The sequence below is a fragment of the Eschscholzia californica genome, unplaced genomic scaffold (genome assembly GCF_041429995.1).
Source record: "Eschscholzia californica isolate CP2 unplaced genomic scaffold, dmEscCali1.0.p SCAF_3, whole genome shotgun sequence".
Lineage (NCBI taxonomy): Eukaryota > Viridiplantae > Streptophyta > Magnoliopsida > Ranunculales > Papaveraceae > Eschscholzia > Eschscholzia californica.
The window spans coordinates 44,044,017-44,056,246 of record NW_028238420.1 but is presented as its reverse complement, the minus strand read 5'-3'; the positions used below and the strand labels follow the sequence as shown (position 1 = coordinate 44,056,246).

The 12,230-nt window shown below is 36.3% G+C and overlaps 1 protein-coding gene and 1 long non-coding RNA gene across 2 annotated transcripts; one reads left to right on the top strand and one right to left on the bottom strand.

The window, feature by feature from the left end:
- The first annotated feature begins 2,079 nt into the window (after positions 1 to 2,079).
- LOC147550666 (uncharacterized) lies at positions 2,080 to 6,803 on the top strand. The gene is made up of 2 exons (XR_015236813.1): positions 2,080 to 2,314; positions 6,518 to 6,803. It is a non-coding gene; the product is annotated as an uncharacterized LOC147550666 (long non-coding RNA).
- Positions 6,804 to 7,176: 373 nt separating this feature from the next.
- On the bottom strand, positions 7,177 to 12,177 carry LOC147550665 (integral membrane protein (Protein of unknown function DUF92, transmembrane)). The gene is made up of 5 exons (XM_086665658.1): positions 11,743 to 12,177; positions 11,536 to 11,649; positions 9,539 to 9,761; positions 8,151 to 8,399; positions 7,177 to 7,398 (listed from the first exon to the last, which is right to left on the bottom strand). The coding sequence occupies exons 1-5, from the start codon at positions 11,880 to 11,882 to the stop codon at positions 7,267 to 7,269; spliced, it is 858 nt and encodes a 285-aa protein (XP_086521784.1). The 5' UTR covers positions 11,883 to 12,177; the 3' UTR covers positions 7,177 to 7,266.
- Positions 12,178 to 12,230: the final 53 nt, after the last annotated feature.

The following is a 12,230-nucleotide window of genomic DNA, read 5'->3' as shown; positions in this document are numbered from 1 at the left end:
CACTGAACTATTAATTTATACCGAATCGGGTAAATGGTTTTTTATCGTTCTATCTAATTGCGTCCGAAAACAAGGATGACTCTTCAAGGCTCTCTAAAGGGGTAAACAATTTCATCTCAACGAATCATTCTCCGCCTTGCTCCAAATAAGATAACCTGGCATGAAACACGAGACTTCTAAAATTATGATTTTTCGAACGACTTCCCTTAGAGTGGATATTAGCAAATCTCGTCTAAAAATTATGATTTTGTCCTTCTCTCCAATTTCCTTGATATGAGCAAAATACCTAACCTCTGATGGAGGCAGGCTACTAATCTCTTTGTTAATGTGTCACCAAGACATAGACTTGTGATTGTCCCTAATCTCTGTTAAAAAATTCTTCATCTTAGAATTTTATTTTCAAAATCATTCAAAGTCTTCTAATGTAACAAAGAAAGTTAATATATTAAGAAACCAACAACTATGTGATCAAGGGAAGGTAGATTCCTACTCTAGGTATGATAAATAAAGGCCAGCGCTTTGGGGAAAGCTAAATTGTTTCCGGGGTGTGAAGACTGGGTCAAAAATTGGTCAACTTTGTTTGACAATTTTATTTAGGGGGAAAGCAAAATAGCTTCTCCACCTCAGCTCTCTCTCTCTCTCCACCTCACTTCTCTCCCTCCACATCATCTTCTCTCTCCACATCATCTTCTCTCTCTCTTCTCCGATAGGTCGCCGGCCGGAAAATTTTCCGGCCGGCGACCATGAAAGTTTCCGAGGACTAGAGATAACATCATTTGAATTAGGTTTTTCCTTTTCTCACTATGTGTGTGTAAGTAAATTAATGTGAGAAAATCCAAAATAACTTTTCATAAGTTCATGTTTTAAGAAAATGTTAGGGTAATTTAGATCAATTTATCGTAAATCTAACTAGTTTATAAAATTCCCCAAGTTCACATGTTATCTTAATGCAAACCAGACTTCTATTTTTCTTCAGATATTTACTAAGGCCACTCTTGAATCCTTGAATTATAGATGTTGACATGATGAAATCAATCTCAATGGTTGATGTAGTGGCTCCACCAACATTACTAAGAACACAAATAAAAGGTGATTGATACTTCTTATCTTATAACATTAAATTAGAGTAGACTTGTGGACTCACACATACACACCTACAAATTCTATTATAATATTTTGACTACATAAATAAATAAGTGAGGAGAAAAGGGAGAAAACCCGAAAGGGATTTTGTTATGGTAAAATTTTAGAGGAGAGTTCAGATTAGTAGTAAGTTACCCATTTCAAACACAACAAACACATGTTTTCGTAAGAAATAATAGCATCTAGAATGTAAAACAGTTAAACAGGGATACATAGTATTAAAGAATATCATCAATCATTTTATAATGTATTCTTAAGAATGCAATTAAATTTTCAAGCAAACAAAAAATGAGAAATCTTGTCAAAACTTTCTATAAACTTTTTGTTCGGGAGAAAAATGATTACTCAATTTTTTTTTTTTTTCAGCTTCATAGGTATTGCAACAGTTTTGCAAGAAATTTGCAACACCTTCAAACAGTTTTACAACAACTTGGAACACCTTACAAGAATTGTCCAACAATTTGCAAGAGCTATGTAACAACTTGCAAAGAGCTTTAAAAACACAATTAATTTTTTGATCAAACAAAACAAGTTTTAAATTTTTAACAAAAAAATAATACAAATTTTAAATTTAAATTAAAAAGAAATAACTTGTTTTTGTAACTTAAAAGAAGTCTAAAATTAGATATTTTTGTCAAATTTCGAGTAAAAAAAATACCATAAATTTTGGACATGTTGATCAAAACAGAACAAAAATCTTAAATTTTAGAGAATGATTCTGTAGACATTTTTAAAGTTTGTTCTGAGTGTAGAGAATTTTGTATGGCTTGTATAATGACTACAAGGTGTCTAGGTCCACCATTATTGTTGTGTCATGAAATGTCTCTCTCAATCCACCCCTTACCCTCACTAACTAATGTTAATCACTTTAGGGATCCCATCACTTTATTTGTCTTGTTGGTATTATTTAGCCTATAAAAGTACCATTAAGCTCTTAAGCTTCTCATTATCCAACCAACAATAAGTGAGACAGTGAGTCACTTCTTGTCAAGTGATCATAACCAGACTACAGAGAGAGAGAGAGAGAGAATTTGAAATCTGTTAGAGAGTTGGGTAAGTAGAAAGAATCAAAGAGGAGAGGATTGAAGATGGATGGACCAGATTATCAAGAAATGTCATACACTGATCATATTAATAAACGCCGAGAGGAGAAAGGCTGCCTTTATGCCTGGTTTGTTCCCTTCTCTTTCTATCTACACATCTTGATTTTATCATGTTTTTTGTTTGTTTATTTAGTCTCATCATCATGCATCATCTGTGTCAGATGATAATTTTCCATTGTTGTCTGGTGGCTTCTGGTGTTTTCCATCTCCTTCTATAGACTGGGGAAGGGAAAGGAGCTAGGAAGTCCTTGATAGATAGGACTCAGAACTTCTCCATCTAATTTCCACCCAATTGGCTATTTTTATTTGGAGAACAACTTCAAACTATAGTTTATGTAGTATATTAATTGGTCATCTTCTCTTTCTCCTCTTGTTTATCTCCTTAAAAATCATCACTGCCCACAAACTACCACAGCCGCCAACCACAACCACCACTCGCAACCACCACAATCGAGCCCTCTCTCTCCTGACCGTTCTCTCTCTCTCTCTATGGCTCTATCTCGTGCTAAGGTGGTGGTGTGGTGGTTTGTGATGGTACAGCTGACAGTGGTGGTTGGTAATGGTGGTCATGAAGAAGATAAATATGGACGGTTATTGTAAACTGAAAAAAAACAATGGAAGAATTTATAAAATAAAGGTGGATGATTTAGAGAAATAAGAAAATTATCCGGGTGCAAAATTTTAAAAGACGAAAAACAAAACAAAAATAAACAAACACGCCCTTACTTGTTGCCGACAGAGAGTCGACTCTTCGCTGGCAACAACTCTCTCTCCTCTTTCTCTCTCCCCTTCCTCTTTCTCTCTCTTTCCATCCCTTGCCTGGCTTTTCTCTCTCTTTCTTTCTGTAAGTTCCGGCGAAGAGGAGAGTCCCTTCGTCCGAACCCTTCGTCTGATTTTCAGACGAAGGAGGGGTTCCTTCGTCTGGAAAGGGAGATGAGTTTCCGACGAAGGGAAGAACCCCTTCGTCGGATCTTAGAAAAAGAAAGAAAGAGAGGTAAGAGAAAAGGAAGAGGGGAGAAAGAGACAGACAGACAGACAGACAAACGAAGGTTTAAGTGTTTGGCCGGCGTTAATGGTGGATGTCGCCGGAGTATGGTGGAGGGTTGCCGAAATTTCTGTTGAGGAAGAAGAAGTTGAAAGGTTGCAGTGTTTGGAAGAAACAAAATGTGTCAAAAAAATTTTGTTTCCACCCAAAATTTTGTACTCCGGATAACTTTCTTGTTACCCCAAATCACCCACCTAAAATAAATTGTCATTAAATGTGGGAAGGTCTATAGTGGCCCAATATAATTGCTCTAAGCCTCTTTCACAACCAATTTTTCTGAAGGCCTCACCTTTCAGTATAATTGTTGTAGGCCCCTTCGACAACCAATTTTTCGCGAGGTCTTACTTGTAAATGAGTACCTATAGCAATTTTCCTCTCACTATTTCCTCCCGAAACCAGTGGCCTAGCGTAGATCGTTGTTTATTTCCCGAAAAAAAATTGCCTATCCTAACAGTTAATTTTGTTGGCTTCCTAATTCATTTTCAATCTATGACAGAGGAGGGATTTTTTAATTTATGTATGCTTAGTGTGAATGGGAAAATTCAAGAAGTCAGTCTTTAGCATGTAATATGTATCTTGTCGCATCATGTGAAGTAGAGTCTTAAAAATTGACTGATTATTTTTCACCAAAACAAAAAAATTTATAGGGAGTTTCGACCAAATTTCTCTGAAATTTTCAATCAAATAAAAAGATGAGAAATTTTATCAAAACTCCTCATAACTTTTTTGTTTTGGAGAACAATAGTCACTCAACTTTTTTTTTTAAATCTTCAGCTCTTTGGATATTGCAACAACGTTGCAAGAGGTTCGCAACACCTTGTACAGTTTCGCAAGAGTTTTGCAACAAATTTTGAAAAGCTTTGCAACAACTTGCAAAGAACTTTACAACAACTTGCAAAGAGCTTTACAAAAAATAACTAGTCTTTTTAACTTAAAATAAAATAAAAATTAGATCTTCTGTCCTATTTCCTGTAAAAAGAATGACATTAATCGTGAACATATCAGAACGCATAAAATTGGATCTTCTGTCATGTTTCTCAATGTAAAACAATTTTGTATAAAAAAACAATTTTGTATCAGAAATGACTAAGTCCATTATTGTTGTCATGAAATGCCCCTCTCAATCCACACTTACTGTTAAGTTTGTGGCCATCCAACTCAAAACCAATTGGCAATGAGTGGAGAGGACCTATACTTTATATTCTTGGTTGCTAATTACCCATTCTCCCATGTGGGACTATTCTCACACGCCCCCTCACGTGTGGCGTTCTTTGGGCCTAACACGTGTGTTTTTTTTTTCTTTACGGGTGACGTGGAGCACGTGTGGCTTTTAAGCCTATCACGTGTGGGCCTAGCTCTGATACCATGTTAAGTTTGTGGCCATCCAACTCAAAACCAATTGGCAATCAATCCATACGTAGGAAATCATACGTATGGAAATCAATCCATACGTAGGAATACAACATGATTTTTGTTTAAATTAAAACCAGAATTTTCATTCATACGTAGGAAATCAATCCATTACATTACATGATTTTGAGACTTTAGATTCTTTAAAGTACAACATGAGATTTACAAAAGTAAATTACAACACGAAACTTACAAAAGTAAAGTACAACATGAAACTAAAGGAATACAACATTAAAATAACAAAATCTTAAAGATCACAACTGAAAAAATCTTAAAGATCACAAATATTAACAAGTGTATTTGTCTTGTTGTTATTATTTAGCCTATAAAAGTACTATTAAGCTCTTAAGCTTCTCATTATATATCCAGCCTAAGAATAAGTGAGTCAGTTTTTCTTGTTAAGTGATCATAACCAGAAAGAGAGAGAATTTGAAATCTGTTAGAGAGAGTTGGGTAAGTAGAAGAATCAAAGAGAGAAAATGGATGCACCCGATTATCAGGAAATTTCATACATTAGTCATATTAATAACCGCAGAGAAGAGAAAGGCTGCCTTTATGCCTGGTTTGTTGTTTTTCTCTCCCTCCCTCTCTCTTTCTACACACCTTGATTTTATGATTTTTTTGTTTGTTTATTAAGGGTCCGTTTGATTGGTGTGAAACCATTTGTTTCGAAAGAAAACAAGGCTCGGATAAAAGGGAGATTTTCATATCTAATTTCACCCAATTGCCTATTTTAATTTGGATAACAAACTTATTTTAAGAACTTAACTTTAATGGTGTGTTTGAATGGCGAAATCATGAATCCGCAAATTCATGATTCCTTGGGATTCATCATTCCACGGATTCATGAATCCAAGTAATATCTTTTGGCTTGTTTGGCAACTAAGAATCCTATGATTTATTAGTATTATTTGAGTATTTTTAAACGTCTTTAGAAAAAATATGATTTTTGAAAACAATAATGATTTTGAAAAATAGTAATGATTTTGTATAAGGAAATACTTTTTTGTTGATTTTAAGTTTGAAATTTAGGTTCATTAAACCAAAATCCTAGCAAATCCTAGGGGTAGGGTGGGATTTTGGTCCAATACAAATTTTGGAATTAGGAATCCTTAGGATTCAAGAGTCCTAGGATTCTTGGTAGCCAAACAGACCAAGGATTCATAATTCCTACCAAATTCCTCTTTTGATAGGATTCCTACTTAGGAATCCTGCAACCAAACACACCAGCCAACCACCTACCGTAGCCAACCACAACCGCTCCTAGCAACCACCACAATCGAACCCTCTCTCTCTCTCTCTCTGTGGCTCTATCTCGTGCTAAGGTGGTGGTGGTGGTGTGATGGTTGATAATGGTACCGGTGGTGAGGGTGGTTGGTGATGGTGGTCGCGAAAAAGATAAGATGAATATGGATGAGGTTATTGGAGAAACAGAAAATGTAAAGGATTTTTGGAGTGAAGCTGTCATTAAATGTGGGAAGGTCTATAGCTGCCAAATATAATTGCTCATAGGCTCCTTTCACAACCAATTTTTCAAGAGGCCTTGTCTTTGAGTATAATTGTTGTAGGCCCCTTTCACAACCAACTTTTCAGCCGGAGGCCTAACTTGTAAATGGGTGCCTATAGAAATTATTTATCTTGCTGTATCATGTGAAGTAGAGTCTAAAAATAAGTATAAACTAATAAACGTCTTACTCTAATACTATATTAAGCGTCTGACTCTGATACTATATTAAGTTTGTTTACCCAGAGACAGAATCACACCACTACGACAAGTTTAGTTTGGTGATTAAAAAATGTGGTTGTGTTGTTGCAGTGCATTTGCAGTTTGTTGTTGCTTCTGCTGTTTTGAGACATGTGAGTGTTGCTTGGACACTCTCTGTTGTTGCTGCTCTTAGTTTTTCTCTTCCTTGAACATGGATGACGATGAATGATGCTGGGGGTTGATGGACGACGATGAAGTTTGTTTCAAAGTATTTTATGGTCACTGTTGTTGTGTTTCTTTTAATAAAAAAAAAACATCAATTAGGTCATTGATGGATCAGATGTGTATGTGTTTATTTTTAATGATCAATAAACATGCATGATTTTATCATAGCAAATTAAGAATGGTTTGATTTAGTAGTTGGGTTTTCATTTGGCTTTAGGGTTTTAAGTACTCTTAAGATAATAAAAAAGTATTAGTTAGCTTAGATGGTGGTTGTCTTATCTCATTTACCAACCTAATTCCTTCAGACTGATCATGAATTTGAATTGTCTGATTCAAACTGATACCAAATCAGCCAGATCAGCCATTCAGATGAATCTAACATCACAAGTCAGTAAGAAACAACCATTCTGAAATCTTACTTGAGTCGACTCGCACACACCTCTAGTCAGATTTCATATCTAACTTACAGAAAGAAAAAACATTTACTACCTTAGAAATGAAGGTTGAATTAGAAGTGACAGGTTAACACCGGGTTAAGATCAATATTTCAGAGGAAAAAATCACTATCTTAACAGAAATCTTATGGTGTTGTACATGAATGGAAGATTTTGATCGTTTCTACAATTTCCTTAGCATCAGAAAATATAGAGGAAAGAAATGGAAGTTAGAAGTGATGTTAGCAAAATCGATACGAAGTTGACAGCATTGTTGTCCAATATGCTCAGTCCTGATATCTTCTTCACCGTTCGTCCAGGCTTTGCCACCACCTACCGATTTCCAACAAAAACAAACTCTCCCAAGTTACATATTTCGTATTTCAAATTAAAAGATCCTAGTAAAATTATCACAAAACACATTAGGTTTACTTGGCAAATATGTTTTCCTGCAAAGAATGTGTAGATCTTCACTTGTTTATGACAACGAAAACAAAAACGTATGGAGGAATTTAATTGAACTTCGATATGAAATCAGAAATCTCATGGCGGTGATTCTCACAGTTCATAATGTTTCCCCTTAATAAGAAGAAACGTGTTTGCAAGATATGATGTATCACTATCACTACAGCAACGAGGCTCATTAGGGAGATGTTTTATGGCGCTAGTAGCCGAAACGCCGCAAATACTATTTTGAACAATTTTCCAGTGTCACTAATGAGCCTTTTTTTTCCAGAAAGTCTGATGTAACTCCGTCTTGGTACCAATTATATTGTCCTTGATTTGGGGCAAAATACATTCATTGACCTAGTTCTACATGTTATAAGGTTTTTTTTCGTGGTACGGGACTGCCTAAAACAACCCTAGCCAGGCTTTTCCACATGATCAATCTAGGTGCCAACCCTGCCAAAAAGTTGTAACCAATATCTAAGACCAAGTATTATGTTATAAGCTATAACCTAGGTCTGGGAGGTTTTCTTATGCAATACGTAAACAAGAGCCGTGCACAAGAAACTCCGGTTTTACACTGTACTAGGTTATATCAAAATTTAATAAAGCTTGGTAACCTGAGAAATCACTGATACCTTGTTCCGAACAGTGCAGAAGCCGCTATATTGTAGTGTTGCTCCCAATAGAGAGTCTATCACACTTCCCAATAGTCCCGCCAGTGACGATAAAGGTATAATTAGTAACTGTTTTATAGCTACATCAGAAGAACATTTTGTTGTAAACAAGCCAATGATGACGAATGTTACTCCGATGATGCCGCCTGCTGCTGCAGCTGCTAGGAGCCCTGTTGTTGTCACTGCACCATTTGTACCCTTCCGAACTGGCTGAAAAGTTATAAAAGAATATTAGAGTTTGTGATTTCGATATGTTGATTAAGTAAGCATTATCAGTGCCGATATAGTAAATAGAGAGTATAAAAATTCAGTGTCATATGAAAGTTCCTTGAAGAATTTCAGTAAGTTGATGATTACCAATTAAAAAGTAGTTCACAAACACTACATGAATGCTTGTGCACGTGAATGGAAAAGCAGGCTGCAAGGATGTGATGGAGAACTTAGCCCGACAGGTATGTCAGTATGTCCATCAGGGAAATCCATAAAAAAGATAATGTGGGATTCACATTCTTATAAAATGGGAAATTTGGAAATAAATGAACAAACAACTATTGGAACAAATGAGCCGAGTCGTTAAAGAAAGAAACCGCAGTAGAAAACGGAATCTACGTTCTGCATCGTGATTCAAAAAGCTAGCATGCTTGAAGTACTTGCGAGTTGGGATTGAACTTTGAGAAGTGTCGCGTACCAGTACGAGGTTTCAGAAATATGTATATATATAAATGTCCGTGCAAGTGTGTCGTCTTAGTTACTAGGTTCAACCATTGCTAAATTAAACATTAAAGGCATTAAGCTAGAGCATTTTAACACAATGTTGTGCAAGTAGGCACAAGGTATACATCATAATCTCACATTATACTCATTGAAGTGACTATCAGTATCAGATAAATATCTAAGTTCATATTGAAGTAAGATGTTAAAGAGAAGTAACTATGTTACATAGTCGTTCAGTCAAAGAGTTCTTGCCAATAAACTATTGCAAGTTCGGTCATATACTCATACGTGCATCCGAAATTGCAAGCAACGAAAAGTGAAAAAAAAAATTAATAGTTTCACTAGAAAAGCAGATAAAATGCGAACGTAACAAGTAAACATGACATGACAGTAGTCATTTTCGTATATGTAAATTAGTTTCATTTCAATTGCACACTATTTCCTCAGTGATTGCTTCAAGGGGTCTAAAACGCTACATAGAGAAGTATTTTTCAGTCGAGTGATAAAAAGGTTGCTTCTAACCCCATTTTCTTTAACTGCAACAAATAAGAGAAAACCGAGTCCCAAATCACACGAACTAGAAGTTAGATTGATGTCTAGAGAAATCTATTAAAAATGCGATAATTAGTGAATACCTTGAAAGTTGTAATCAGTCGAGGTTGCGCGTTACTAAGCATGCCAATCTCAGACGACCAAGTGTCACCATTGCAGCAAGCATAGTGTCCAATAATACCACCAATAAGACATGTAACAAGTGATGATTCTTTAGAGTCTAAGCACTTATCTTGCCATCCAGTCAAATTCCCAAGAATCACAAGCAAAACCATCGCTATGCCACTGTTTGCTAGAACTTGAATCCTGACAAGAAGAAAAGAGCATGAGTGCATGACCATGATTAAATCCTAATGTTCTAGAACCACAAAATCACAGATATCAAAACTAATCTGTATTTGGTATTAGCAATTTGTTCGTCTCAGTTTGATTATTGGTCATCTTAAAGTTACAAAATTTAGAAACAAGTCGATCAACATCTAAGGCAAACATCAATAGTTTTCTGACCTTGTAATACACTCTTCGAAATCATGACACAGAAACAGTTGACATGGTGTAGCAGTAACATAACTCTCCATAAGACATATAGATCAAATTTTACTTTAGAACTACCATTCCATTATTGGTGCTTAGGGGTGGGAATCGGTCCGGACCGGTCGGTATCGGACTCTGACTTCATCGAACCGGTCGCTCGGACATAAACTATTGGTGACCACCTATTTACTCGGGCGGACTCGGACGGTCACTCTCAAGAATTCTTTGTCCATTGACCGTCCAAGACCGTTTATTTTACCGGTTCAGTCGGACACCGGACGGTCTCGGTCCGGACTTTCCAATAAATTTACTTAATTCAGAACTTTATTTTTATTACCACAAACAAAATTACTTACAAATGAAGATGTTTAGCCAAGAAATCAAAAGTAAATATAAAAAAGAAAAAATACAGTTGATCATCATTCGACAAGATATAATTAAGCCATTCACTAATGTTTGGTCTTCCAGAGGACTATATGACTATAGCCAACGAACATCATATATTTATATGTCTATAAAATTCAACGGTCAATTTCTAAAAATGAGGACAATTTAGTCGGTCAACCTATTCTGTCACTCGTACCGGTCGGTCAGCGGTCGGTCCTTCGACATAAAATTTTGACCATGACCGTCCGCCAATTCTTTCGGGCCGGTCGGACACTGACCGTTATGACCATCGGGTGTCCATGGACACTTTTTATCTCGGTCGAACGGGTCGGATAGCGGTCTTCCGGATCTTTTTCCCACCCCTTCCTCACAGAAATTGTCCAAATTATTTACATAAGAAACCTTTAAAAATGGAAAACCAAATGCTCTTTAACAACATTGAGTTCCTCCTAGTCTTTTAGCAAGGTTCCACTCATATGGACTATGGCCATTAAGGCCACAGAAGGTTGAGGCAATAACAAGTATGTGATGCCCTTAGATGTTTTGGGCCGCACACACGCTAAACTAATGTATGTGACGAGTATATAGCCTCGGCCGAGAAACCCGCGTAATCTTCGAAAATCTCATTGTGATGGGGATACTAGTATGAAGTAATCAGGCTCATCAAGTCCAGTCATTGGATTCAGTACTAAATCCCTTAACGAGGATCCATTGGAGGACAAGTCTGGTGTTAACATCCGTAGTAATTTCAACTCCAATAGCATATAATTAAGTTGTTGCAGTTAAAAAATTTGTAATTGGACTTTGGGGTCGTCCGGTTCAACCTCGGGCGTGCACCGGTAGTTTTGCCAGTGATGCATTCCTGACCTTAAGTGGTTGGGTCATGCCTCCCGCATTGTTACTTTGAAGAAATTAGAGTGCTCAAAGCAATCCCTAGCTCTAGATACTTGAGAGAAATCGGAGTCCTCTAAGAACTCAAATCATTCTTCCAAAATGACCAGCTTCTCCAGATCCCTAGTAATCGTAAGTAGGGTTTATTCAAGCCCCCCAAAAAGTTCAATAAGCTTTAGATTTAGAAAATGTCATCAAATAAAAAGTTCACTACAAATTCACAAAATTCAGTTGAAAGTAATAATAGTGTTTCAAATAATATTATTACCAATTCCTCTGTCCTCCTTGTTTGAAATCAGCGTCGATAATTCGTTTCTTTTCCTCTCCAATTTTGGTAAGCTTAGATGAAGTGAAGAAGAAAACAAGTATAAGAGCTCCGAACCTAATTCAGTCTTAAATCATTTAGAACTTTTTTAAAACTTAAATTTCAAGAAGAAATGAAAATAAGTTAGTAGTTTGGATTTGGATAATAAACCTGTATCCGATTGAGATATGTCCAGACATGATTAGAAATCCAGCAATAGCACCTGATCGATCCAGAGAGTTTTTCTTGTAAGATCTAATAGCGATTAGTGATGAGATTATTACACTAACTAATAATCTTTCCATCTCCATTTCTTTCTTTCGCCCACTAATTCTCTCTCTCTCTACTTACTGTAAGCGTGATATCGTTTTTTTACTGGCAACTGCTTAGAGAGAGAGAGAGAGAGAGAGAGTGAGAACAAACGAATGAATCTCAAGCTCAAAGCCCAAAGTAAGGTGAAAAATGCAAAAAATATGGTGGTGGTGTCCGGTCCAATTTTTTTTTTTTGTTGATCTGTGTCCGGTCCAATTGGGGTGAAATTGAAGATGTCTCCTAAGTCAATCTTGATTGATCAAGTCTTATTCTCGGAGACCATTTTAGATGCCCAAAGGCACGACAATTCTAAGAGGTTTTTTTTCATCCAAACGATAGAAGTATGA

Bases quoted from the DNA above. Each gene is read 5' to 3' on its own strand.
- LOC147550665 (XM_086665658.1), bottom strand. From the start codon at position 11,882: ATGGAGATGGAAAGATTATTAGTTAGTGTAATAATCTCATCACTAATC. The intron at 9,762-11,535 runs GTAATAATATTA...TCTTCTTGTCAG, and splicing joins CAAGGAGGACAGAGGAATTG to GATTCAAGTTCTAGCAAACA. The intron at 8,400-9,538 runs GTATTCACTAAT...ATAACTTTTCAG, and splicing joins GACTGATTACAACTTTCAAG to CCAGTTCGGAAGGGTACAAA.